Genomic DNA, 24,847 nt, shown 5'->3' on the forward strand with positions numbered 1-24,847 from the left:
ATGCTCTTCTACTGTGATGGTCTTGCTGAGGGAGGAGGAGGCTCGCCTCCTGTCTAGTGGGATTTTTATAGTGGTACACATCACTGTAAGATCTATGAATGCAAAAGAAGTGGTAGTGCTTTAAGTACAAGGAGGACAGAGATGCAGTTTGGGAGTATCCACTGCTTGCATTCAATATGGTTTACTGCCTGAGCTCCTGAGGTGAGACTTCATGCAAGAGACTTTTGTTCTGTGTCACTTATATGCTCCATTTGAGTGCAACTTTATAGGAGTTTTTCCCCCTTGTTCTGGCAAACAAGCATTGTTTTCTGTTGTAGCTGTCTCTTTCAAAGGATATAGGAAACCAAAATAAAATAAAATAACTTGAGCACTTTTAACGGGGCAGTTCAGTTCAAATATATCTCTAATTGGCCTCTTCAAAGATCCACCATGTCTGATCTGAGATCTGTATTTTATCCAGGGATGGATGTTGGACTCGTTTCAGTTTCTTTCCGTATTATTTATGAGATATGTTTGTAGTTTTTAAATTAAATTAAATGAGACTCCAGAAGTGTAACTGATCTTTTTTATCAGAGCTTCTTGATTACATGTTTTAGCACTGTTCTTTGTTATTTTTTTAGTTTGAGGTAGAGATCAGCAGTAGATATCTATAACTTCAATTGCACACATATTCCTCATATTTATTAATATGTATATTTTGACTAACTTTCTGCCTAATGAAGTACTTGCATAATGAAAAAAAATTGCAGTAGCACAAGAGAATCATATGGTACACTAAAAACCAGATGTGTGCACAATTTGTACAAAAGATCCTTTTAAAACCAATGAGATGTGCTGTGGCTGCATGCTGTTGCACAAGTGTAAGCATGCTTATGGTAGCACAATACTAGTCTAGAATGCAAACTCCAGATGTAGTGCAAGTAGCTAGCGCAACAGCTTTGTGTTAGCGCAATGTCCTTCTGCAAGTGCTTCATTAGTCAGGATTTTAGTGTAGGTTACTAACACAGAAAAGTATATAATATACAAATAGGTCAAAGCAGGTCAGTGAAAGAGGCCTTTTGGTCTCATCCTTTCCTCCTGCTACCTGACAGTTGATTGTTGGTGTAATTTGGGAGTGGCAAGTCCTGGTGGAAATTACCCCAGCAGGCAAAAAGGAAAGAGTCTTTTAATAGTATAAGTTTTAGAAACATTATTTAAGAAGGTTGTGAGATGATTAATACTTATATTCTGTTTATACTTTGAGTCGGTTCAGATGTCAGTCACACGGAACCTCAGTTTATTTTATGTAATCTAAGTTAGTTTTATCCTCTGAACCCACACCATGGCATTAACTGTGGTTTATTTATAGCCACGATTAGAGGTGTGATGGCCTGGAATAAAACCAGAACAAACTAGGTCCCTCAACCCCCCATTTTTAAAAAACACACACACATGGTTTTTTTTCCTGAAAAAGGACATTTCCCTCAGTTTCCCCTTCCACCCATACAACTTTCCCTTCACTGAGTGTCACTCTGTCTTCCCTTTGCTCAGGTATGCTATCACTGTCAGGTTGCCTTGCTTCCGCTTCCTAAAAAGGCGCTATTTTGCCTATCTCCTCCCATCATCTAAACCTAGATAATTGACTTCTAGTTAATTCTGTCCCACCATTACTTCACTTCCACTTTTGGCTCCTTTCAATATCCCTCAGCTTTCCCCAATAGGAATTAACGTTGCTTTCCGCTAGCCTAGGATCAGGTAAGAAATGGTTCTGTGCTTGGTGAGAGACTTCAGTTTAGGGATAAGAGGATTAGCACTACAGCTGCTTTCCCTTCTGTAGGGAGCAGAGAGCATCTGGAGAACTCTGAAAGTGAGCTGAAAGAACCAAGGAAGCTTGTTCCAGGTAAGCCCACCCCGTTTGTAATTGGGACCAATAACTGGAAAGTGAGTGACTGGACAAGGGCTTGGGATTGCATATGAGTGACTGGACAAGGCCTGGGATTGCATATGAGGCCCTTCATGGGTGGTGAAGACAATGGACAGGCCACTTAGAAACCATTGTTTAGAGTAGGGGTTCCCAACCTTTTTAAACAAATGTACCCCTTTTCTCTCAAACCTTCATGTCAGGTAGTGTGTTTAGTGCATATATTTCTAACACTACAAATATAGATAGCTAGACACACACATTTCAATGTTACAGTTATGAGACAGGCTATTCTGGTTACAGCTAACATCCAGACTATATTACTCATAAGTACGCCCACTGAAATTAATAGGACAAGTAAACTTGTCCCATTAATTTCAATACAACTGTTTCATGTGCTCCTCAGATGGGAAACAAATTGTGTGGCTGTAGAGTGGTGAGGCAGGAGGACTCTCAGTACCCTGGGGTACCCTTAGGGGTCCTGATGCTCCCTATTGGAAACATCTGGTTTAGATAAACAAGCCAAGATTGATGATCATCTGCAACTCTGTTTCATAAACCTTAGCCAAATTTAATTAAGGTTAAATTTAATTAAGGTCACATCTAAACTGACCCTTTGTTTTTAGATTTCTTATCTAGCTTTCTAACCTTTTATTATGTTGATTTTCTGTATGTCATGTTTGAATTTATTTATTTTTGAAAGACGATAGTTTAAAATTTGATAACCCCTATGGTCTGTGATAACTAACATTATCATCCGTGTCATCTTGTTGGGCTGTTTGTTTTGAAATGCATTTTTTAGGTCTTGCAACATAAGGTAATAAATCCATGCTGTCATTCTTTAAATGTACAAATAACGTTATTCAGTTTTTGTTTACAGTTCAGGAAGATGGCCTGCAGCTAGACAGAGATACACAAGAGAAGGAGGAAGATGAAAGTTTTGATGAAAGCAGTGACCTTACTGTTTCTTTGAGTGAGGAGGATGAAGAAATGGATCCATTAAAGCTACAGCAAAGTGTCCAGGATATAGACGACAAGAGGGACTTAACATCAGGAAGTCCTTCCAATAGGAAGGACAAGGAAGTCCTTCCTAAAGAAGAACATCAGTGTTCAGAAACAATATGTCATATCTCAAATGAAGGTTCATCTGCTAGTCTTGCAATAAGGTAAAACAAAGCCATTTGTGTCGTCTTTCCTTTCAGCTGCTATTGCTTTTGGAGCATTATTTCTACTGACAATCTAATGTAGGTGTGGACAACCTTTTTGAAAGGTTTTGCCGCTCCTTTCTGATCCTCAAGCAGTTTTAACCTGCTTTCTCCATAAGACGATCAAGCAAAGCTCTGCCCTTGACGTTGCAGATTTATACTGGTAGATGATGAGGTGCTGTTGAGAGCAATGGGTGTGCTGTTCTACTGTCCCTTGTGGTAAGCCATGTGAGGTGGCAGAGAGAGGGCTGAAACATCTGCATTACTCTCTTGGGTTCTAGCACAGCACTATCCATCTAGGTAACTTATTGATTTCTTGGTTTCATTTATTACTGTGTCTGACTTAAGCCGGGATCCTTGCCCAGGCAACAGCTAGATTCTTGCCTTGTATGAAGACTTCTCTGTGATGTCTTTCAGCTACCAGCACCCCAGCTTTCTTGCCTATTCTCATTTTCTCTGCCTCCCCTCCTAGTCCTGCCTGTGTCCTGCAAGCTCTAGCATAATATATTTGTTTCAACTCAATCCATTTCCAATGGAATTTTCTCTTGCAGCTTCGTTATTCTCCTGACTGTCCATAGCCCAGTGCGGGCAGGTGTCAGATTTCTTTGCAAGTTTGCACTCATAATTGTTCCTATTGCTCTTCATCTTCTTCCTGCTTCTCCAATTCCGCCCCCCCCCAGGCTTTTTGTGGTAGTTTGGACCATTAGTTGTCCACCACCACAAGGAGCAACATCAGGAACAAGTCATGACTAAATACAATTGTAATCAATAAGATGAATTAGCCAAGACTAACCTAAGTCTTGTTAATTTTAGTGGGACTTTGTCATTAATAGCTTAGTTTGGATGTTATCCACTGTCTTAGGAAAGTTGCTTTTTTCAGGTATCTTTGTTTATGCCAGAAGATGCAATCGATAGTAGTTCAGGAGACGCAATATTAGTAGTTTGTTGGATCGTGAACAAGCTGATACGCACATGCATGTCCCCTTTGCTAGTCTCTTTGACCACCTAGCGGAATTAAACACTTCATGATTTATTTATTTTTTAACCCACAGTTTCCCATGACATCCAAACTCGGATTGCTTAAACAGAGGTTTACGTAATCCTGACAAACCAGGATATTGATCCTGGTTTGATATTCTGTTCTGGAATTGCTTAAACCACAGTTTCTGAATTCTGACTACACAGTAAACTAGGGATGTGCATGAACAGTTCGTGGACTCCCTGGTGCGGTGCAGGGGGTGCTCCTTACCTGTTGCGTGGTATGCTGACCATGCAAATGGCTGGTTTTACGTGCGCCCTGGCTGTGTGTGTGCCTATGTAGATCAGGGCTGCAGGAAGGAACGCTGCAAACTTGAGCGTCTCTTTCAAACTCAAGCTCCAGCGGGAGAACAGAGGGGAGGGGGCAGACAGGTAAGGAGCACCTTATCTGTTCTTTAAAGGCACCCCCCTGCTGCCCATCAATCTGGCTCGAAAACCAGCATTCGAACAGGTCCAGTGCTCCAGGAAGGAAGCACTAAACCTGTTCATGCTCATCCCTACTGTAAACTGTGGTTTAAGAGAAGAGATTTTTATACTAGGCGGTATATAAATTCAATCAATCAATCAATCAATCAATCAATCAATCAATAAGAAGCCAGGTATTTGATTCAGCTATGCTAGGTTTTTTATTTTTAGTGTAATTAGCTATTTGTACACAAACTGTCTTTGCAACCTCTGTGATACACAATGATCATCTTAAGTGTTCTAGCTTATTTGGCATTTCATGCTTTCCAGACATTAAATTTGGAAAATATATATTTTATATGTATATCTGCCTAAATAAATAGATATAAGATTACCAGTCCTAACTCCTTTTAAAATTATATTGTGTGTGTTTAGTTCAAGTGCTGTTCTATTATAAATAAATGGAGATGATTTTATACATAATTTGCTATATTGTGTATCTTTTTAAAAACTCTTTAAGGTTTTACCCCCTATGCACAATTAGGCTGCTTAGTTCTCACTGACATAAACCACATTTACATTTTCTGTTTCTGCTTTGTTCACTGTGCCATTGCAACGCACACATCTTTAGGTTCCACCAGTGAAACATCCAGGTTTTTTTCTTCCACAGATTTCAGTTTTTGTGCTCAGACTGAGCTTTCCACAAGATGTCTAAATAGTACTGTCTTGTGGTTGTCAACCCATAACTACTACTGACACAGCAAGTAAGATATTGAATAATACAGGGTGTTGCAAAATGTGCATATGTCAGTATTGCTGAACTGGGGCTAAAAAGCTTGCCCTGTGCTTTGCCAGTTCCCATAACTAACCTGTGCTTCATTTTTAGAGCCTTAAAAAGTCCAGCCTCTTAGTTTTAGCACTTAGGAAGATAATGAGTATTTCAAACTCATGTTTAAGAAGGAACAAGGCAGGGACCTTTGCTTGTGCTGCTTCAGCTGCATTCAAGAGGACTTAGCACAGATGGATTGTGCATTACAAAATGTAACACATAATTCAAGCTGTCAGCTTAATCAGACTGTTTCCAGGAAGCAACCTGTAAAAGAGAAAGACCCCTTGTTTGCTGACCCCTGATCCATAGCCTGCTGCATCATGTCATCCATTTTGCTTTTCTTTATTTATATGTCCCTTCCTTCCCCTCCTTTTTATTAATGTATTCCCTTCAAGTGGCACCCTGGAAAGACCACCCAGAGGGAGGAGCACAATAGGGAATGAGCTAGCTGAAATAGAGATTTTGTAAGACTTCAGCGCGATGAAAAGCTCTGTTGAACTGCTTGTGTGTTCTCACTGGTTGGATGTGTGTTAAGTCTAAACTTGAAAACTTCACTCCCGCACCATCTTCATTTTGCACTGTTCTCAGTCACTGTTGTGGAAGTACATTGCTGTACTGTTTAGCAATTTGGGATAACATGTTACAGCTTCATGAGGGTAATCCATAATACACATTAATGCTGTAAATAAGTTTTTTTTTTTTAAACCAAACTTTGATGAAGTTATTGAATGTTGCTGCTGCTGTAAGGTTTATAGCCCAGCTGTGTGTTTGCTTTGTGGGGCTCTGCTGCTGAATGTCAGAACAAAGAAGGCTGTCTGAAATAAAAAAACTGAATGGCTATTTACACCTCTGTAAAAGGATTAGCAATGCCCCATTGTTAAATTGCTTAAATCTTAATTTGCATCATTATAGAAGTATCATTTTACTACAAACTTCCCCTAGATCTCAGCTGAGTTTTATATCTGTGGGCAGTCACTGGCATTTTCCATTGATATAGCTGTAGGGAAAATAAGTGTGTGTGTGTGTAGTGCGTATATATTGGTAGAGTCCTGGATTTAGATTTAAAACAGGCTAAATGCTCATTAAGGTCATTCTCCAGACCATTTTCAGCAGGTGAGGAGGATGCAGGGGGAAGGCAAGACCGAGCTTACCTTCCCCCACAGACGATCTCGATCCATGTGTGGGATGTGTGGTTCGCGTGCCCACATGATCTGTGCTGCTATGGGCAGCATTGAATTCTGGAGGCTGGGAAAATGCAACCTGGCCTCCAGATATCCCTAAGTGTACCGCATAAGGAGTGTGGTATATTGAGGAATTTCCCCTCAAGCTGGGTGCTCTAGGTGCCTTGCTCTGTGTCTGCACACACATGACCCTGGACCTGGGTAAAGGGGTGCACTTGCACCTTTAACTCAGGTAAAACACCAGGTAAAAATCCCAGTGTACCCTGGGAGGCAGCACCGGGATCGGTCCTGATCCCAGCATGTCACATGAGCAGCCCTACCTAGGTAGAACTGCCCAAGCCTTGGTAGGGCTGCTTATGCGAAGAACTTCATTGCTTCTTTGTTCAAACGTGTGCTTGAAATCCATTTAACTCCTCTAATGATGAGTTATGCAATTTCTGTTTTTGGAGGGTTTTTTTAAAAAAATAAACTAAATAAGTCTTATCCTAGAATAGTCTAATAAAAACAGTTCATATTATTTAATAATTATATCAGGACAAAATTTATTTATTTATTTATTTATTTATTTATTTACTTACTACATTTTTATACCGCCTTTCTGCCTTGACAAAGGCACCCAAAGTGGTTTACAATATTGAAAGAAGCAAATAACAGCTTAATGAAACATTGCCTCAGGCTGTTGGTCTTTTCAGGAGCTGAGGACAAGAGCTCCCTGGTCTGGGTGCCTCCTTTCTTGCCTTCCTCTCAGGGAACACTGGTCTTTCTATACTCCTGGGGAGGTTGGGGGAGGGGCTGCCCCAACAGTCCAGATTACATAGTATAAATGCTCTTGCGCTAGTGCAAGGACATAGTGCACAGTCACGCACTAGTTTTCGCACTAGTACAACCTCTGGCACAAGCCCATATACAGGATGACCGCGTTACCCACGGATTCATTATCTGTGAATTTGTGTATCAATGGACGGGAAAAAGACACCTAACCTCGGCATACACGGGGTGGGGGGACACGTCAGCCTCGCATATCTGTAGGTTGGAAGTGGCCGGAAATGACCATGGAAGTCATTTCCTGCCACCATTTTATTTGTTGGAGCCACAAAATGGCGCCTGTTTTAAAACAATCATAATTTTTAAAAATGGCAATTTTTGGCTGATTTGGGGGCATTCCAGGAGCACCGCATGATTCAGGGGGAACAACAAAACACGGTAAGGAGATCCCTCCCATGTTTCCCCCTGGAAATTGGCCAATTTTTGGCAATTTTGAAGCATTTTCAGCCGACTGAAAACCTACCCCCCGCGAATTTGTGGGTTTCATCTCTGCGGTACAACTGTGGAATGGAATCCCCGTGAATATCGAGGTCTTCCTGTATGTACAAATGAGAATTCCTTGCGCAGCATACATTCGGGTGGTTCTTTTTCTGCTAGTGGTAGCACAGCTTTGCAGAGCACTAGATCCATAAAATGTCCTCCTGCAAGCACCACTGTTAAACTGATGCTGGAACTAGAAATTCCCACAGATGCAGGACTGCGACTGAAAACAGCAGCACCCTTGTCTCCTTCTCCTCTTCCCATATTACTTGGGAATGCTTAGTATATGTGGTGATATCTTTATGCTGTGAATTTTCCGTGCCTCTGCTCAGTGTGAAGCTGCATGTGGGGGATTGCTGCGTGTGGGGCAAGGACACTCACAACATGATTACATAGTATTGCAGTTTTATTTATTTATTTATTCATTCATTCATTTATTTTGATTTCTAGATCGCCCTTCCAAAAATGGCTCAGGGCGGTTTACACAGAGAAATAATAAATAAATAAGATGGATCCCTGTCCCCAAAGGGCTCACAATCTAAAAGAAACATAAGATAGACACCAGCAACAATCATTGGAGGTACCGTGCTGGGGGTGTATAGGGCCAGTTACTTTCCCCCTGCTAAATAAAGAGAATCACCATGTTAAAAGGTGCCTCTTTGCCAAGTTAGCAGGGGTTAGTAGCGTTATTATGGTAAAGAGAAGTTAGGCACATTTGTTTCAGCAGCAGCCTTATATCTGCCATAACATCTAGTTCTAGCCATATGCATGTAATGTTTGTGTTTGTGTTTATGTTTTTTGTATATACCACCCTTCCAAAAATGGCTCAGGGCAGTTAACATCTAAATAAAACCAATTAACAATTCAAATCAAAACTAAATCAAACAATTCAAATCATTTAAACCTTAAAACCATTAACATTAAAATCATTTGAAACCAACATTAAAAATTTAAAACCATAAATCTAATTAAAAGCCTGGGAGAATAAATGTGTCTTTTGTGCCTTTTAAAAAGTTGCCAGAGATGGGGAGGCTCTTATTTCAACATGGAGTGCATTCCAAGTCCAAGGCCTGTCTCCAAGTAGCCACCAAATGAGTTGGTGACAACCGCAGACAAACCTCTCAAAATAATCTATCTTAATAGATGGTGGGGTTCATGGTGAAGAAGATGTTCTCTTAAATATGTTATGTAACAGAAGAGAATGTTCTGAGGCTAAAGAAAGTTGAAAGTGACTTTTATGCAGCATTCATTTCTGTTATGCTTTTTAGTTCAGAAATGAGAACCGCATCAGTTCGAAGCAAAGTGGAAAATATCCATAGGTGCTTGAGAAGATAGGTTTATATTTATTTTTAGAGAATGATCTGTCATATTTCAAGCTTTATAGCTTTTTAAAACTGTGTGTCATATTAAAAATATGCACATTAAGATGGAGGTATTGCTCCCATGGCTGTTTATACTCAGTACTATGGAAACACAACACATTTTTTGTGTTAATTTTAAAAACCATACAGCTTATACACTACATGCAGAGGCAGAATGAGCAAAATATTCAAACTCTTTGCTTTAAAGTATGCTTTACTGTATATACTTTATGCTTATATACTTAAGAAGAGCGTTGCTGGATCAGGCCCAAGGATCCTGGCATCCAAGCATCTAGTTCAGCATCCTGATTTTTCTACAGTAGCCCTCCAGATGCCCCGGGAAGCTATTCTTATACTAGTTGGATTCATGTTTTCCTTTTTTTAATATGAACATTTTAATAGGTTGTAAATAGCATTTGTTTTTATTTCTTTAGAGAATGCTTGTCATTTGAAGGATTATCTCATGTGCTGACATTCATAGAAGAGTTGGTGACCAGTGAAACAACTGAATGTTTGACATTATACCAGAGCAAAGCTGTGAGTGCAGCAGAACTGGAAACCGTTATAAGGTAGATATTGTTATCTATATATACATTTATCTAAGGCATACCTGTGGCTAATCCCGTGTGTGGCAGCTCTCATGAGAGTTCGCAAGCAGAAGCACCATGGTGATTGGGCAGTGGAGATTCCATATGCAGATAAGGAGGAGGATCCTGTGAGGGCAGAAGCACCATGGTGATTGGACAGTGGGGATTCCATATTCAGATAGGGAGGAGGAGCCTGTGATGGTTAAGGTCAGTTGGAATGCAGCTGTTAAGGGTTGGAAGATGTTCTTGGTTGTAGAGGAGAGGGGTGTGTGTGTGTGTGTGTGTGTGTGTGTGTGTGTGTAAACACACACACACATATGGATAGTGGGCAGGGGGTGAGGAAGGGCCCGGTCAACCACTGCTGCTCCTGTGGGAGGAGCAGGAGTGGGGCTCAGGTGAGGGTGGGGAGGTCTCTGGGGATAGGGGGCTGCAGCATGGCCAATAAGCGCCTGCTACGCTGCAGTTGCGACCAAGAGGAGTGAGGGTGGAGGAGTAACCAAGAGGGGTGAGGGAGATGGAAGCAACTGGATGGAGGAGCAGGAGTGCAGCTCAGGTGAGGGTGGAGAGATCTCTGAGGTGAGAGGGGCTGTGGCTGGGGGTGAGGGGAGCTATCAAGTACTCTCCAGTCTGCCCCCTCCCAAAACAAACTACAACAAAAATTAATAATGATCCTTATAAATGATTACATATTTGAATGAAAAAAGAAGAAAAAATGCTAACAAATAACAACCCTCCCTAATCATTTACTTAATTTTAGCTAAAAATGATTTGCATATAGAAATTGATTGATTGATTGAATGAATGAATACTGGTAAGGGAGGGGGGCTTCCAAGGAATTTTCATTAAACTGCAAACATTTAATTAAAATTAGATCAGATTGATAAAACCTCCTCTTCTTTGCCACTTCTTTGATAGAAAACAGTTCAACAGGTAACACATATCAACAGTCCAAAGTTGAAGGTCGAGTAAATGTTGTATAATTTCTGTCTAAGATTGTATTTCTCTTGTATTTAAGAGAACCTCTTCTTCGCCATGAGTCCCACCACCTGTTAAGATAATCTGGAGAGGTTTGCCTGAGGTTGCCGCCAACCCGTTTGGCGGCTACGCAGGGACAGGCCTTCTCTGTTGCTGCCCCGGTTGTTGGAATGCGCTCCCTGTTGAAATAAGAGCCTCCCCATCTCTGGCAATTTTTTAAAAGGGACTGAAGACACATTTATTCACCTAGGCTTTTAATTAGATTCATGGTTTTAAATTTTTAATATTGGGTTTTTAATGTTTTAAATGATTTTAGTTGTTAATTGATTTAATGTGTTAAATGATTTTAATTGTAAACGGCCCAGAGATATTTTGGGTGGTATAGAAATATTTTTAATAAATAAAATAATAAATAAATATTTCCACAGGGAGAAATTCCTTCTCTCCTGTCTCTGTGCTGGGCTCTCTCAAAAATCTATTCTGGGTTCTCTGATGTTCTCTCTCTACTTGCTATCTCTGGGGGATCTTATCAAATCTATTACTTTCAGTATCACCTGTATGCTGAGGACACCTAGCTCTACCTCTCTATTCCAGAACTTTCTCCATCCAGTCCCATACCTCTGTCTGATATTTCTGCTTGGATGTTTCATCATCCTCTCAAACTCAATGTATTCAAAACATAACTTCTCATTTTTCCTCCCAAGCCCCATCTCCTCACACTTTCTTCTTATACATTGACAATGTCACTGCCCACCCAGTTGAATGGACTTAAAGCTTTGATTTTATCTTTGACGCCTCTCTATTCTCCATACCCAATTTGTAGTCAAATCATGTTGTATCTTGTTCTATAACACTGCAAAATTGTGGCCCTTCCTTTTTGCTCCCTCAGTGAAAACCCTAATTCATGCCCTGATTATCTCTTGCCTTAATTACTGCAGCCTTCTCCTCTCTGTCTCACCTCAGCGCCCTCACCTCCATCCAGCATTCTGCTGCCAAAATCATTACCTCTTTCATCACTCTGATTATATCATAGCAATAGCAATAGCAATAGCACTTACATTTATATACCGCTCTATAGCCGGAGCTCTCTAAGCGGTTTACAATGATTTTAGCATATTGCCCCCAACATTCTGGGTACTCAGAATGTTGGGGGCATTCATGCCCTTTCTTAAATCCTTGTACTGGTCTGCTCCCAGATCCAGCAAAAGCTCTGATCCTTTCCTTCAAAGCCTCCATTAGTCTTTCCCAAAGGTATAATCAAATTCTTCCCTAAAGGAAACTTAATTGGGAGTGCTTGCCCATCCGATTTGAACATCCTGTCTCTAGTTATGACAGGCACCAGGGGGAAAAGTCAACTTGCTAGTGTGTTGAGGGTTGGGGAAATGACTTTTCTTGACCTCAATAGTCTACAACTGAAAGGGTTGATCTAGATGACATTTGATCTCTTCCAGGTCTGATTGTTTATTACAGTTCAAGATTGATCCATATGCCATGAGAACTAGTAAATTCAATGGAGAAGAATAGTGTATAACTGGTTATAATTGGCTTAAGTAAACATTTCATTAAGTACTTGTTTTTATTTCATAGCCTCTGTAATCAAACTGGCAGATTAGAACAAGAATACCTTGAGGTATGTGAAGCACTTGTCCTTCATCAGCTTCAGAGATTATTGCACAGTGCATTGAATGGATGCTTTCTACCAGAGAAAATGCTTAATGACAAAAGTGGAACACTCAATGAAAAGCAAATCAGGTATGATCATTGTTAAGACTTGCACGTGACCTATAAGAATGCATGGCTAATACTGAAACCCAAGAATTTCAAGAGGGAACTCATACATTTGAAAGTTCAGGTATATGATTTCACAGTTCAAAATGTACCATTGAAGAATATTTTAAAGGACGTCTTGAACAATAACTGTGTGTTTCTCTATGAAAAGCATGTGCCTAGCCTCCGAGAAGTCAGCTCCTGGAGTGTAGGAGACAGACAGTACTTTGCTCCACTTCTCTAGAAAAGAGTGGATAAATCTGAATTTCCAAACCAGTGCTAGTTAGGGATAGGGGAGTAAGGCTTCCCTTGAGTTATTCTTTGCTTGCTTGTTTGACAGTCATATTATGATACCTTCCTATCCACCTTCCATCATATACTTCAGGTTGCAAGGATGTGCTTTTTTATCAGTGCTCTCTGGTGATAGGTCTGCAACTCCTTTTCTGAGATGGGGATCTAGCAACAATTATTCAGGCATTCATAACTTTCAGGTTTAAATACTGTAATATGCACACTTTCTTTGGGATTCCCCTGTGACCATCTGGAAACTGCAACTAGTATTTAACTGAGATTGGCTGCCTAATACAATGGAATTGCAGAAAACAAAATACCTTAGTGCCTTAGGATCACCCCGAATTTATTATCTTATTTGCTTCTGGGCACAATCCAAGGGGCTGATTTTTAATTTATAAATCTCATAATGGTTGTGCCTTACATACTTAATATGACCACATGAAGTGCCTTATACTGAATCAGATCTTCAGTCAATGTAGACCAAGCCTGCACAACATACAGCCCACAGGCTGGATCCAGCCCTTGGAGGCCTTTTGCTGGCCTGCAGGCAAGCCAACCCCTAAAGAGAAAAAGCTGCCAAACAATAACTTGCTTTAGTGCTGCAATTGTCTTCCCTCCTTTCAACACCAAATGAAGAAAGAGGATCTCACCAGTAAACTTTTTGTTCTGCTGCCGCCAAGCGCACTGGGACATTTGAGTTGTGCAGCCCTGATCTGGACCAGTATTGCCTGCTCTGAGTAGCAGCAGCTCTCTATGGTTTCAGACAGGCCAATCCAATCTCGCTACCTGGAGATGATAAAGATCGAAACTGGGGTCTTCATGCAAAAAAAGACTCCAATGGGGAAATGCTTGACTAACATGCAGAAGGTTGCCAGTTCGAATCCCTGCTGGTACTATATTGGGCAGCAGCGATATAGGAAGATGCTGAAAGGCATCATCTCATACTGTGCAGGCAGAGGCAATGGTAAACCCCTCCTTTATTCTACCAAAAGAAAACCACAGAGCTCTGTGGTCACCCAGAGTCGAAATCGACTTGATGGCACACTTTACTTTTACTACAGTACTGACCTCTTTGGCTCCAAAAGTAAGGATCAATCTCCTCTCTGTTTCATTGTGATGAAGGAGGAGGTGGGATCTCCAGACAGTACAGTCTGTGTACAGAATAAGAACAAAGGAAAACCAAAAAGTGGTGTTGGTCTGTTTATCAATCTGAGAACTTCTATTCTTCAAAGGCTTCCTAGAATTGAACTCTATATGTGTTTTATTCCTTCCTTCCTTCCTTCCTTCCTTCCTATACTACCTGTTATATGTATCTCTAGGCAGTGTACATAATCCAAAATACAATATAAAAAGAGAATTAAAACACATAAACACATATTATTTCACAGAATAAAATAATTAAACAGTTTAAAATTCATTTTAATTAAAAGCATAAGAAAACAGGTGTGTCTTAAGGGCCTTTTTAAAAGCAGTCGGAGATGGAGAAACTCTTATTTTGACAGGAAGTGCATTCCAAAGCCCTGGGGCAACCACAGAGAAGGCTCCCGGGTCACCACCAGACAAGCCGGTGGCAGGCAGCCATAACTAGACCTCTAGGAACATAGGCAACTGCCATATACTGAGTCAGACCATTGGTCTATCTAGCTCAGTATTGTCTTCACAGACTGGCAGTGGCATCTCCAAGGTTACAGGCAGGAATCTCTCTCAGCCCTATCTTGGAGAAGCCAGGGAGGGAACTTGAAACCTTCTACTCTTCCCAGAGCGGCTTCATCCCCTGAGGGGAATATCTTGCAGTGCTCACACATCAAGTCTCCCATTCATGTGCAACCAGGGCAGACCCTGCTTAGCTATGGGGACAAGTCATGCTTGCTACTACAAGACCAGCTCTCCTCTTGTGACAAAACAGATATAAACAGACCTCTCCATCATGATGATAGTGATGTGGAGATACTTTACCAATTATGCAGTTAGTAAGGGCTACTAGATACACATGTTATCATGTGTACTTAGATTGGTGGTAAGGCAGATTTAGGAAAAGAGTAGGGATGAGGATGCTCTGCATTTTTATATCTGTTTTGTCAAAGGTATGTAAAATCAAATCTGAAGCTGAAGCAGTACAGAAGTCCCTAACTTACAAACAGGTTGTGTTCCAAAGGTTTGTTTGTACGTTCAATGCCTATAACTTGGAATGCATTTAGTTCCACAGCTCTGGAGCACAGAGAAGGCTCTCCTTTGAGTCGTCTAGAGCCGGAGGCACCCTCTGACAAACCTCCCTTGAAGATCCACAATAGCTTCCAAAATAGCTACTTTTCATTTTGTATTGCTACAGTCTGTTTTGCCTATCATATTTACTTTTAATTTTCTGTAGATCTGGATTGCCACCTTACTTTGCTATGATATGGGAACGTTTTAGCAAGCATGCCTTATTTTTGCAAAAGCACCATGTTTTACTTGGACAAGAAGCAGAAGATCTGTTTGGTACCTTAGTGGTTTTGGAGAGACATGAACAAGGAGGCCTGGTCAGTACTCATTTCATTGCTGCTAATATGATTAGTCTTTTTTCTGGCATTTAGAGATTCTGAATAGTGGTGAGTGCATTCATAGTCTAAGAAGCAATCATCAGTTAAATGACAAAAGACCCTTACCTTTCAGCAAGCACCTAACAGATCCAATATTAACAAGATACAAACACCTTTTAAGAAGGATATTTTTTCTGAGAGCTTTCTCCAGATAGTATCAGCTTGAAGGCAGAATATAGAGTATATTACTACTTTTTATCTCATGCTGCCGTGATAATCTGGGATGAGTATCTGGTTTAAAAAGTCAGGAGCGGTGGGGGTGTCGGTCTGTCTGTCTTAAAGGAAGATCCTATACATATTTACTTGGAAGTAAGACCTGCCTAGTTCAGTTGGGCTTACTGTCAAGTAAGTGTGTGTTTGATTGTAGTCATAATAATTTGCATATATCAGGGATGACCCACTTCTATATTCTCAGAGACTATCTGTTCTCCAGACACTCATCTGGGGACCAGAGTTATCCAATCCACTCATGGTTGGTCAGGCTCTATAATAAAACATCACTTGGCAGCAAAGGTTTTACAGACACAAAACATAAGCATTCTGATTAAAGAAAGTCATTGATTGGGGTTGAGGTGAGGAAAAAAAAGTGCTTTCTGAAAGATCCCTTCAGGAGGCAGATTGGCAGTCATAGTTTGCATTTCCAGAATGCTGATGAAGTAGCAATGTAATAAAATGTACTCGAAACACACAAACTCATTGCTTCTGTTCAAAATATATCAAGGTGAAGTCTGAGGGAACTAGTGCTGATCTTTTAAAATTGAGAATGTGTTTAATTATATATTTATGATTATAATACTGCTAAATAGTATGGTAACATAGCAATTTCTTAAGCTTTTCTTGTCTTAACAAGAGTTTTAAAAGGGAATATTCATGTAGTTGTTTTTATTATAGTAATGTTTTCCCTCCCTAATGCTGTAGGCGTTATTGAAAGAGAGCTTTCCAGAAAAATATGAAGACAGGTCACTTGCTTGTAGCAACAAAACATCTTGTAATTTGCAATCAGACAATAGCAAAATAAAGCAAGAGAAATATGCACAATGGCTTGGCAATAATAGTGCAAAGGAACAAGGTAATATTCTTAAAGGATGCATGTTCAGTTTATTGTAACATTCAGTGCCTTAGAATGTGTTTGCATACGTAAGGAGGTATTTGCCCCAGACTAGTAGCTATAGTGGGCATATGGGTGTTTAGAGGGATATGGCTCTGTAGGATATATGGAGTTGCTATTCATTACACTTATTTAGATACAGAATTCTATATGTGGAATGTTCTGTATAGTTGAAGGGACCTTTCTCTTTAAATGTTCTCCATGTGCTGTGGAGGCCTAAACCTCTGGTGTGAATAGGTGTGTGTGTGTTTAGTTGTATTTGAGGAAGCTGCTTTTGTCTGTAGCTTAACAGTTGTAATTACTTCTACCTTATTGACACCTTTACTGTTTCCAGTCTAAATTAGAAATGCAATTATGTGTTGTCCCATTATGAATGTGGCTAGGCATGTTTACTCTATTTTTGAAGCCCTAAGTATGTTTACTCAGAAGCAAGTGCCACTGACTGCAATGAGATGTACTCCCTAGTAGGCCTGTGCTGTTGGGAGTATCAGAACTCCTGGTACTGCCATTCCCTCTCCCCCCCCCACCTCCGCCCCTGATGGGAAGGTAGCCAGTCGTGGGGCGATTGCCTCAGGTAGTACGGTGGTGGTTCTTTAAATCCTGACCCAGCACTCATGTGGGGAAGGCTAGGTGGGTGGGAAGAATGCTGGGAGCATCTGTGGAGAAGATGGGAATTAGCATGGGGAGGCTGGATAAAAGTGTGGGCTGCCTGGGGACTGTAGTTCCTTCCAGAGCTTCTCCCAGGAATCCCCCCACGTACTATCTGGCAATTGCCTCGTGATCAGCTCCCCCACCCCCACCCCCCCGGCTGTAGGAGGGAATGGTGCTATCAGGAGTTCTGATATTCCCAATAGCACAAGCCTGCTCCCTAGTAAGTGTGCATAGGTTTACTATTTCATAAATTGTTAATAGCCTTGGATATAATTTTCTGGAAAGGAAGGCTACAAATATAAAAATAATGGCCGACATTTTGCTCAAGGCAACACCTATATTTCCAACCTGTCAGAATTGCTGCACATGTGAATTCTAGCCCCAGAAGTGTTGCGCAAGAGCACAGTGTGATTGATTAAGTGCCGTCTGATCTGTCTTCAACTTGGCCTTTAAGGTCTCTCAGTGGTGCATTCATTGCTGTCATAATTCATCTACCTTGCTGCTGGTTGTCCTCTTCTTCTCTTTCCTTCAACTTTCCCCAGTGTTATAGACTTCTCAAGGGAGCTGGGTCTTCACATAATATGTCTGAAGTATGATAGTCTGAGCTTGGTCATTTGTGCCGAGTGAAAATTCTGGATCGATTTCTTCTATAATCCATTTGTTTGTTTTCCTAGCTGACCATGGTATCCTCAAAAGGTTTTTCCAACACCAAAGTTCAAAAGCATCAATGCTTTTTCTATCTTGCTTCTTTGACGTGGTCTCAGTCTTTCTTTGCCTGTGCTTCAGTGAACATCATGGAGTCTGCAGCTCGGCAATGAGTAGGATCTTGCTATCCTCTTGTTGTTTTCTCCCTGCTTCTTTACAATATTTTGTTTCTTCCTTTCCACGTATGGAAAACCTGTAATGATGAGGGGTTGGCTTGAACCCCCCTCACACTCAGAAGGAAGGCAATGGTTCCACTCGCCACAACACCCCTCTAGGGATCGATATGAGCATTGTAAACCACCCCCTTCGGTTCCAGTGGTGCATCAGCTACCGTACCTGTCCAAGAACTTTCCGTTTCGATACCGGACAATCCGGGCAGCAAACCCGGCTCCTCTTCGGGATCGATGCCTGTGGCACAAGACCCCAGGAGCCCAAATATGAGAGCAATTCTAGCTCCCAGGACTCTGAAGCTGTTTCCCTGGGCTCGTCCCCGCTCGACATACAGTCTGACTCAAAACCTGTCTCCCTGTCGGAGGACCTCAAGCTATACTCCACTTATGTAGCCCAGATGGCTTCGGCCTTGGGCATGAGCCTCGGTAACCAGCAGAAGGGAGAACTGGACCCGTTGTTCAGCATTCTTGATTCGGAGACCAAGGTACTGGTCACCTTGTCCCTGAACTCAGAATTATTAAAGGTTATGCAGGCTCACTGGAAGAAGCCAGCGATGCTTTCTTAGCCAAACAGGCATTTAGAGAATTTTTACCGGGTGCAACTATAGGATGATACGACCTTTTTGAAAAATCATCCGACACCAAATTCTATTGCAAATTCTTTGCAAAGGACCAAAGGTTACAGCCAGTCGGCACAGAGCGAAAAAGAAGGCAGAAAACTGGACTCCTTCAGGAGGAGGCTTTATTCGGCCTTAGCCCTCCACTTAAGGGTAGCCAATTATCAGGCTTATAATGCCCAATATAACCACTTCTTGTGGGAGAAGGTGGGTCCCTTTCTGGATCTCCTCCCATAGGACAAGAGGGATCCAGCAAAAGCATTTTTCTGTGAGGCCATTCAGGTGGCAAAACAGGGACTTTATTTGGCCTGACATTCAGTGGAATGTGCGGCTAAGGTGATAGCCACATCAGTGGCATTCAAACAACATGCTTGGCTGAGTTCATCAGGACTGAACTATGAGGCCCATGCTAGGGTCGAGGACCTGCCCTTTGAGGGCTCTAGCCTCTTTTCAGAACAGACTGATGATATGCTCCAGAAGGTTCAGGAGCACATGTCATATGCTTCACCAGCTAGCAAACTGCAGAGAACTGCCAAGTGGTCACCTTATCAACCACAGAAGGCCCCTTCCCAGCAACAGTCGCCTTCGGGACAGTCCTTTCAGGGCAACAAGTTGCAGTCATGATACAAGTTGGGTAGCCAGCCCAGTAAGCTTTCAGAAACAGCGCCCGAATACCTTCCAAAAGAAGCAATGACTTGGGGTGCTTCAGGGCTCACCTAGCTCCATTCTCTGTGAGCTGGGACAAAGTGACTACAGACCAGTGGATCCTTACAATCTTTCATTTGGGTTATGCCCTGGAGTTTTGCGGGACACAGCCGGTGTCCGGCATTGTGGTGACACCATACACCCCAGAGTTGGATCAGGAGGTTGCTGCTCTCCTGTCAAAGGATGCAATCGAGAAGGTCACTAACCCAGACAGCCCCGGGTTCTATTCCCGGTACTTTCTTGTGCCAAAATTGGATGGCGGTCAGCACCCTAGTCTAGACCTCAGGGCTCTGAACAAACATTTGGTCTATAAGAGGTTCCGAATGCTGTCGGTACCGACCATCATGACCATCCTGGAAAAGAATATGTGGATGGTTTCCCTGGACTTACAAGATGCATATTACCATGTATTGATACGCCCTCAGCATCGCCGCTTCCTGCAGTTTCAGATCGGGGGATCCCCTATCAATCCAAGGCCTTGCCATTCGGCCTCATGACGGCACCAAGGGTTTTTACAAAATTCTGGCCCCGGTGGTGGCTTTCCTAAAGAAGCAAGGATTGTAGGTGCTACCGTCTCTAGATTATTGGCTCATCTAGGCGAGCACCAGAAGTGCAGTACTGGAAGCCCTCGAGATCGTGGTGCATACCCTACAGGACCTGAGGTTCCAAATAAATTTCAAAAAATCTCAGAACCGACCTGACGGATTCAGTTCATTGGGCTGATATTCGACACGATATTGGAAAAAGTCTTCCTTCCAATAGGCCGCATAGATGCTCTCTGGAAGCTGGTGGCGGCTTTCTTGGCCGGAGGTCCACAGACTATGCACTCAGTACAGCACCTGTTGGGTCACATGGCGGCTACCCCATATGTGCTGCCTCAAGCGTGTCTTTGGATGCGCATCACTCAGAGATGGTTTCTGGATGTGTTTGATCCCCTTTGGGATCAGGGCCATCGAGAGCACACATACCCTCAATGGGTACGGGCGACAGCAGAGTGGTAGATGGAATTTTGGCACCGGAGTGTCGGTACTCCCTTTCAGGCCCCTTGATCCTGTTGGGTGGTCACGACAGATGCCTTGGAGGTCGGTTGGGGGGCACACCTGGACGGGTTTCATCTGGGTGGACATTGATCCCCCAGGGAGAGGACTCACCACATCAATTATAGGAGCTGTTGGCCATTTTCAACTCTCTCAGGGGCTTCTTATCCATGATCAGAGGTCACGCAGTGACAATACAAACAGACAATATGACGGCAAAAGCCTACGTCAATTGACAAGGCAGCACGTCCTCGACGAGCATTCTGTTTCTGTCTCTGGACCTTTGGCATTGGTGCATGGCACATGCGGTAACGCCTTAGGTGATTCATGTACAAGGTTCCTTGAATTTCCAAGCGGACACTCTGAACAGAATGACAGTGGTCTCCCACAAGTGGGCATTACACCTGGGTGTTGGGGACATATTTGTAAATTGGAGAGTCCCACTCTGGACCTATTTGCTTCCAGGGACAATACACAAGGTGCCCTCTATTGTTCTGGGGAGGGGAGGGCGAGGGCTCTCTAGGTGATGCCTTCGTCCTGTCTTCTGTATGTGTTTCCCCTGTTGCCCCTCATTCCGAGGGTCCTGAACAAAAAGGGTGGATTGGCCCAGGGTGATCCTGATAGCCCTGTGGTGGCCCACAAGGCCTTGGTTTCCAGCCCTGAAGCACTTGGCAGTGGATTGGAAGTGCCTAGCTGCCCTGCTGGACCTGCTGTCACAGGAGAAGGGATGGGTGCTCCACCTGGATGTTCGATCCCTCCATCTGATGGCGTGGAAGGTCTTGCCGACTTCCCATTGAGACTTAAGGAAGTTTTGGTTGCTGCTAGAAAACAGTCCACACGGAAGTCATATGATCACAAATGGGCTCGTTTCTGTTCCTTCGCTTCCCTGCATGGGTTTGATGCTTTTAATCCATCTGTACAAGATGTATGTAATTATCTGTTGTCCCTTAAGGAATCTGGTTTAAAGCTTTCATCCCTTAAGGTGTATTTGGCTGCAATTGTGGCACATTCCTCCACTGACCGGGCTTCATGGTTTAAAGATCTGGTGGTAAAAGGTTTTCTGAAAGGTTTGACTCATATGTTCCCAGACGATCCTGTCATGTCAGGCTCCTGGGATCTGTCAGTGGTATTGGCTAGCCTGCTACACCTGACATTTGAGCCTCTGGATTCAATTGATGCTCGTCTTCTGACCTGTAAAGTTGCCTTTTTGGTGGCCGTTACCTCTGCCAGGAGGGTCAGTGAGTTGAGAGCCCTGAGGGTTGATCAACCATACCTTCAGTTCCATAAGGACAAGATGGCCAGATGTCCAATTCTTGCCTACAGTGGTGTCCATGTTTCACCGTTCGGCCTTGCTCACTTTGCCCGTGTTTTTTCCAAATCTTTAATTGGATGCGGAAAGAAGGTTACACCGTTTGGATGTTTGAAGGGCGTTATCCTTCTAAATTCAGAGGTTTGCCGAATTAGGAAAACTCCTTCCTTGTTCATTCTATATGATGGGCCATGTAAAGGTCTACAAGTTTCGGCCCAGTCCATGTCTAGATGGATAGTTTCCACAGTTGAACTTCGTTATCAATTGGCTCATAAGCAGTTGCCTGCTACAGTTAAGGCACATTCCGTTAGGTCCGTGGCGGCCTCTGTAGCCTTTGATCATGCGGTCCCGTTGGACGTTATATGTCAGGCAGCTACTTGGGCCTCGCCCCATTCATTTATCCACCATTATGCATTTGATACCAGGGCACGGAATGATGCTGTGTTTGGCAGGAGTGTCCTGAAATCTATTTTCAGTTGATGTACTTGTTTCTGAAATAAAAATTTCTGGCAGATTATATTTGCTTTTGTTCGTTCCTCCTCCTTGGGTGCTAGCTTGTTATGTGCTCATTTGTGTAGAAGACAGAGACCATGTCGAAGAACAACAGGTTACTCACCTGTAACTTTGGTTCTTCTAGTGGTCATCTGTACTTCTACACGCCCTCCTGTCCCCCCCGTGGGGTTTACTGAAGCTGGACTCCATGACTGAGGGGATGAGGAGTGGCGCAGCCACATATAGCACCTGGAGGAGGGGTTCCGGCCCGAAGCAGGAGAATTGAGCTTGTTAGGTCCTGACGAGGTCTCTGCGCAGGCGCATAGCCCATTTGTGTACAAGTACAGATGACCACTAGAAAAACCAAAGCTACAGGTGAGTAACCTGTTGTTCTTCAAAGTCCAGCTTTCGCATCCATAGAGTGTCATGGGGAAAACCATTCTCCAAATGATTCTAATCTTTGTAGGTGTAGACACGTCATGGCATCTAAATATCCTTTCCAAGGACTTCATTGCAACCCTACCAAGTGCTAGTCTGCGGTGTATTTCTTGATTGCTGGATCCCTTACTGTTGATTATCGATCCTAAAAGGGAGAAGCTATCCACCACTTCAATGTCTTCATCGTCAATTCTGAGGCTGGTTGCTGTACCCGTTGTCAGCGCAGTGTACAAGTATTTAAATGGAAGTAATATTACGCAAGCGTCCACACCCTGTTTTAAGTAGTTCTACAACCTGTCACTGGTGCTGGCTTTCACATGAACAGCAGCCTGTGTGGGCTGGAAGCACAGGTGGAACATTGTGCAAATGTTGGCCACTAATAACAACTTATATTATGCAACAGAAGTGGGTATACATTATTAAATGTGCTTCTCTGTGGAAACACTGAAGAAATGTACATTAGGAACAAATGTGCCTCTAAAGTATTAGTACAGGGAAAGCACAGATACACCCTTCCCCAATTCTTAGGGGGGGAAAGCCCCATACTGAGAAAAGTCATGTTGGGTTTTCCAAATGTCAAAGGGGAAAAAAGTCTGTTAGATGGATTTGTTTTGCTAAAGAAATGATTTGATTTAGGAGCAGGACATGGTGACTTGCTCAGTGTGTCCTTGCATCAAAGGCAAAAGAGACAAGCAATTAGGGCACAAGCTCCTTTGCAGAGTAAACATAAGCAAACCCATTTAGGTTTCCTTACTAGTTTTTTATCAATAAAAGATAGAGACTGTGATTTAACTGCGCTCAGTTGTTTTTATGTATATCAAATATTGCTTTTGGATTAATGGGCAATACGGTGAAGTTATCCTCGCTGTAAAAAATGGAAAAAGTCTCAAGACTCAAACTATTCAAGGTATTTGGCTGGTTTACTGTTTTGTGTGTGTGTGGTTTTTTTTGCGGCTGCACAGAAATACGCTAGCAGCATATTTGACTAAAGTTCACAGTAGGGTCCTTTTATAAAGAACTGCAATGGACAGTTTAGATCAATAAACAAGAGATAACAAAAGTGAAAAATTAAAGGGAATGGGGCTTTAAAAGACAACAAACTGGTCTGATCACTGTGACTTTGAAATGTGCTTCATTATTGTGTATGTTCACATACAGAAGTCACAAGCTGGTGTGAAGATGAGAGCAAGGAAGAAAGCCTGGTGGAAAAGATTCCTATTACAGGTAAAAGTAATGGCTGCATAATAGCCTCAAATGCAAGGTTTGACTTTATTATATAATCAAAACATTGCATTTCAGCAGCTTGTGAATCCCCCTAATAGTGAGTAAATTCAGCTACTACATACTGAGCACAGAGATTAAACATAAGATCATAAAGTCCACGCGTACGTTAACATAAACCAAGATGGAAAATAACAGTGCCTATTTTAATTCCTTGTAATCATGTTATACGTTTAAAACCTTGTGAATATCCTCTGTCATTTTAGCCTTTCAGGTCTTGGTATCGGTGTTACAAAGGTCAGTCTCCATGGGGAAGAATCAGTAATTATATGGCAAACTACAGATGTTTCTGATTTGACTCTTTTCTTTTCTGTAGTAATTGAATGTGTATCATTAGAATAAGAGCAGGGGGAAAATTGTGCCAGACAAGAAGCTGGGTTTGTGCCTCTGTTACAAAGGCACTCTGGTAATTTAAAAATATTTTGCAATAAGGTTTCATTGGGACCTGTTAAGGTCTTTCTTTCTGGCAGCTGTGTCATTTTTTAAAAATAAAGAATATCAAATATAATTTGGCAGTTTTGGCCAAGAGATACTGAAGACATCGGCATGTTTGATAGATGCCCATTTATAGTAAATAAATGAGCAATTCCTTCCTTTTATAAAGAAGAAACATGTTGCAAATGTAAATATTTTTATATTAATATATAGATATACGTACAAAGCCCTGAAATCTTGAAGAATACGTCTTTAAATAACTGGTTTGGAATTTTTTAATGCGAAAAGTGTTTGCAATGAAATATCAGGAAAGGGGGAGGTTGTACACTCTCCCTATTTTTGGGGGGGGGGTGGAAGTGAAAGTTATTCACATAGATATGTTCTGTTGGTTTCCAGTGTTTTTTTACCAGGTATCAGATTACTTATTAGTTGTATCTAAAGATTCCTTTCCTCCAAAAGGAGGAAAAGTTCTC

At 42.1% G+C, this 24,847-nt stretch overlaps 1 protein-coding gene across 5 annotated transcripts in view; it reads left to right on the top strand.

Moving 5' to 3' along the window:
- Positions 1 to 24,847, top strand: part of KIZ (kizuna centrosomal protein) — a 112,062-nt gene that overhangs the window by 39,755 nt on the left and 47,460 nt on the right. For 3 of the 5 annotated variants that reach the window (XM_053245805.1, XM_053245807.1, XM_053245808.1), the window contains exons 6-12: positions 1,817 to 1,879; positions 2,781 to 3,066; positions 9,659 to 9,793; positions 12,374 to 12,538; positions 15,216 to 15,366; positions 16,345 to 16,495; positions 23,817 to 23,882. In XM_053245805.1, coding sequence (XP_053101780.1) covers positions 1,817 to 1,879; positions 2,781 to 3,066; positions 9,659 to 9,793; positions 12,374 to 12,538; positions 15,216 to 15,366; positions 16,345 to 16,495; positions 23,817 to 23,882 — 1,017 coding nt within the window. The remainder of the gene's footprint in view (positions 1 to 1,816; positions 1,880 to 2,780; positions 3,067 to 9,658; positions 9,794 to 12,373; positions 12,539 to 15,215; positions 15,367 to 16,344; positions 16,496 to 23,816; positions 23,883 to 24,847) is intronic. The other 2 variants (XM_053245809.1, XM_053245806.1) reach the window with 2 other exon arrangements.

The sequence above is a fragment of the Hemicordylus capensis genome, chromosome 4, assembly GCF_027244095.1.
Source record: "Hemicordylus capensis ecotype Gifberg chromosome 4, rHemCap1.1.pri, whole genome shotgun sequence".
Taxonomy (NCBI): domain Eukaryota; kingdom Metazoa; phylum Chordata; class Lepidosauria; order Squamata; family Cordylidae; genus Hemicordylus; species Hemicordylus capensis.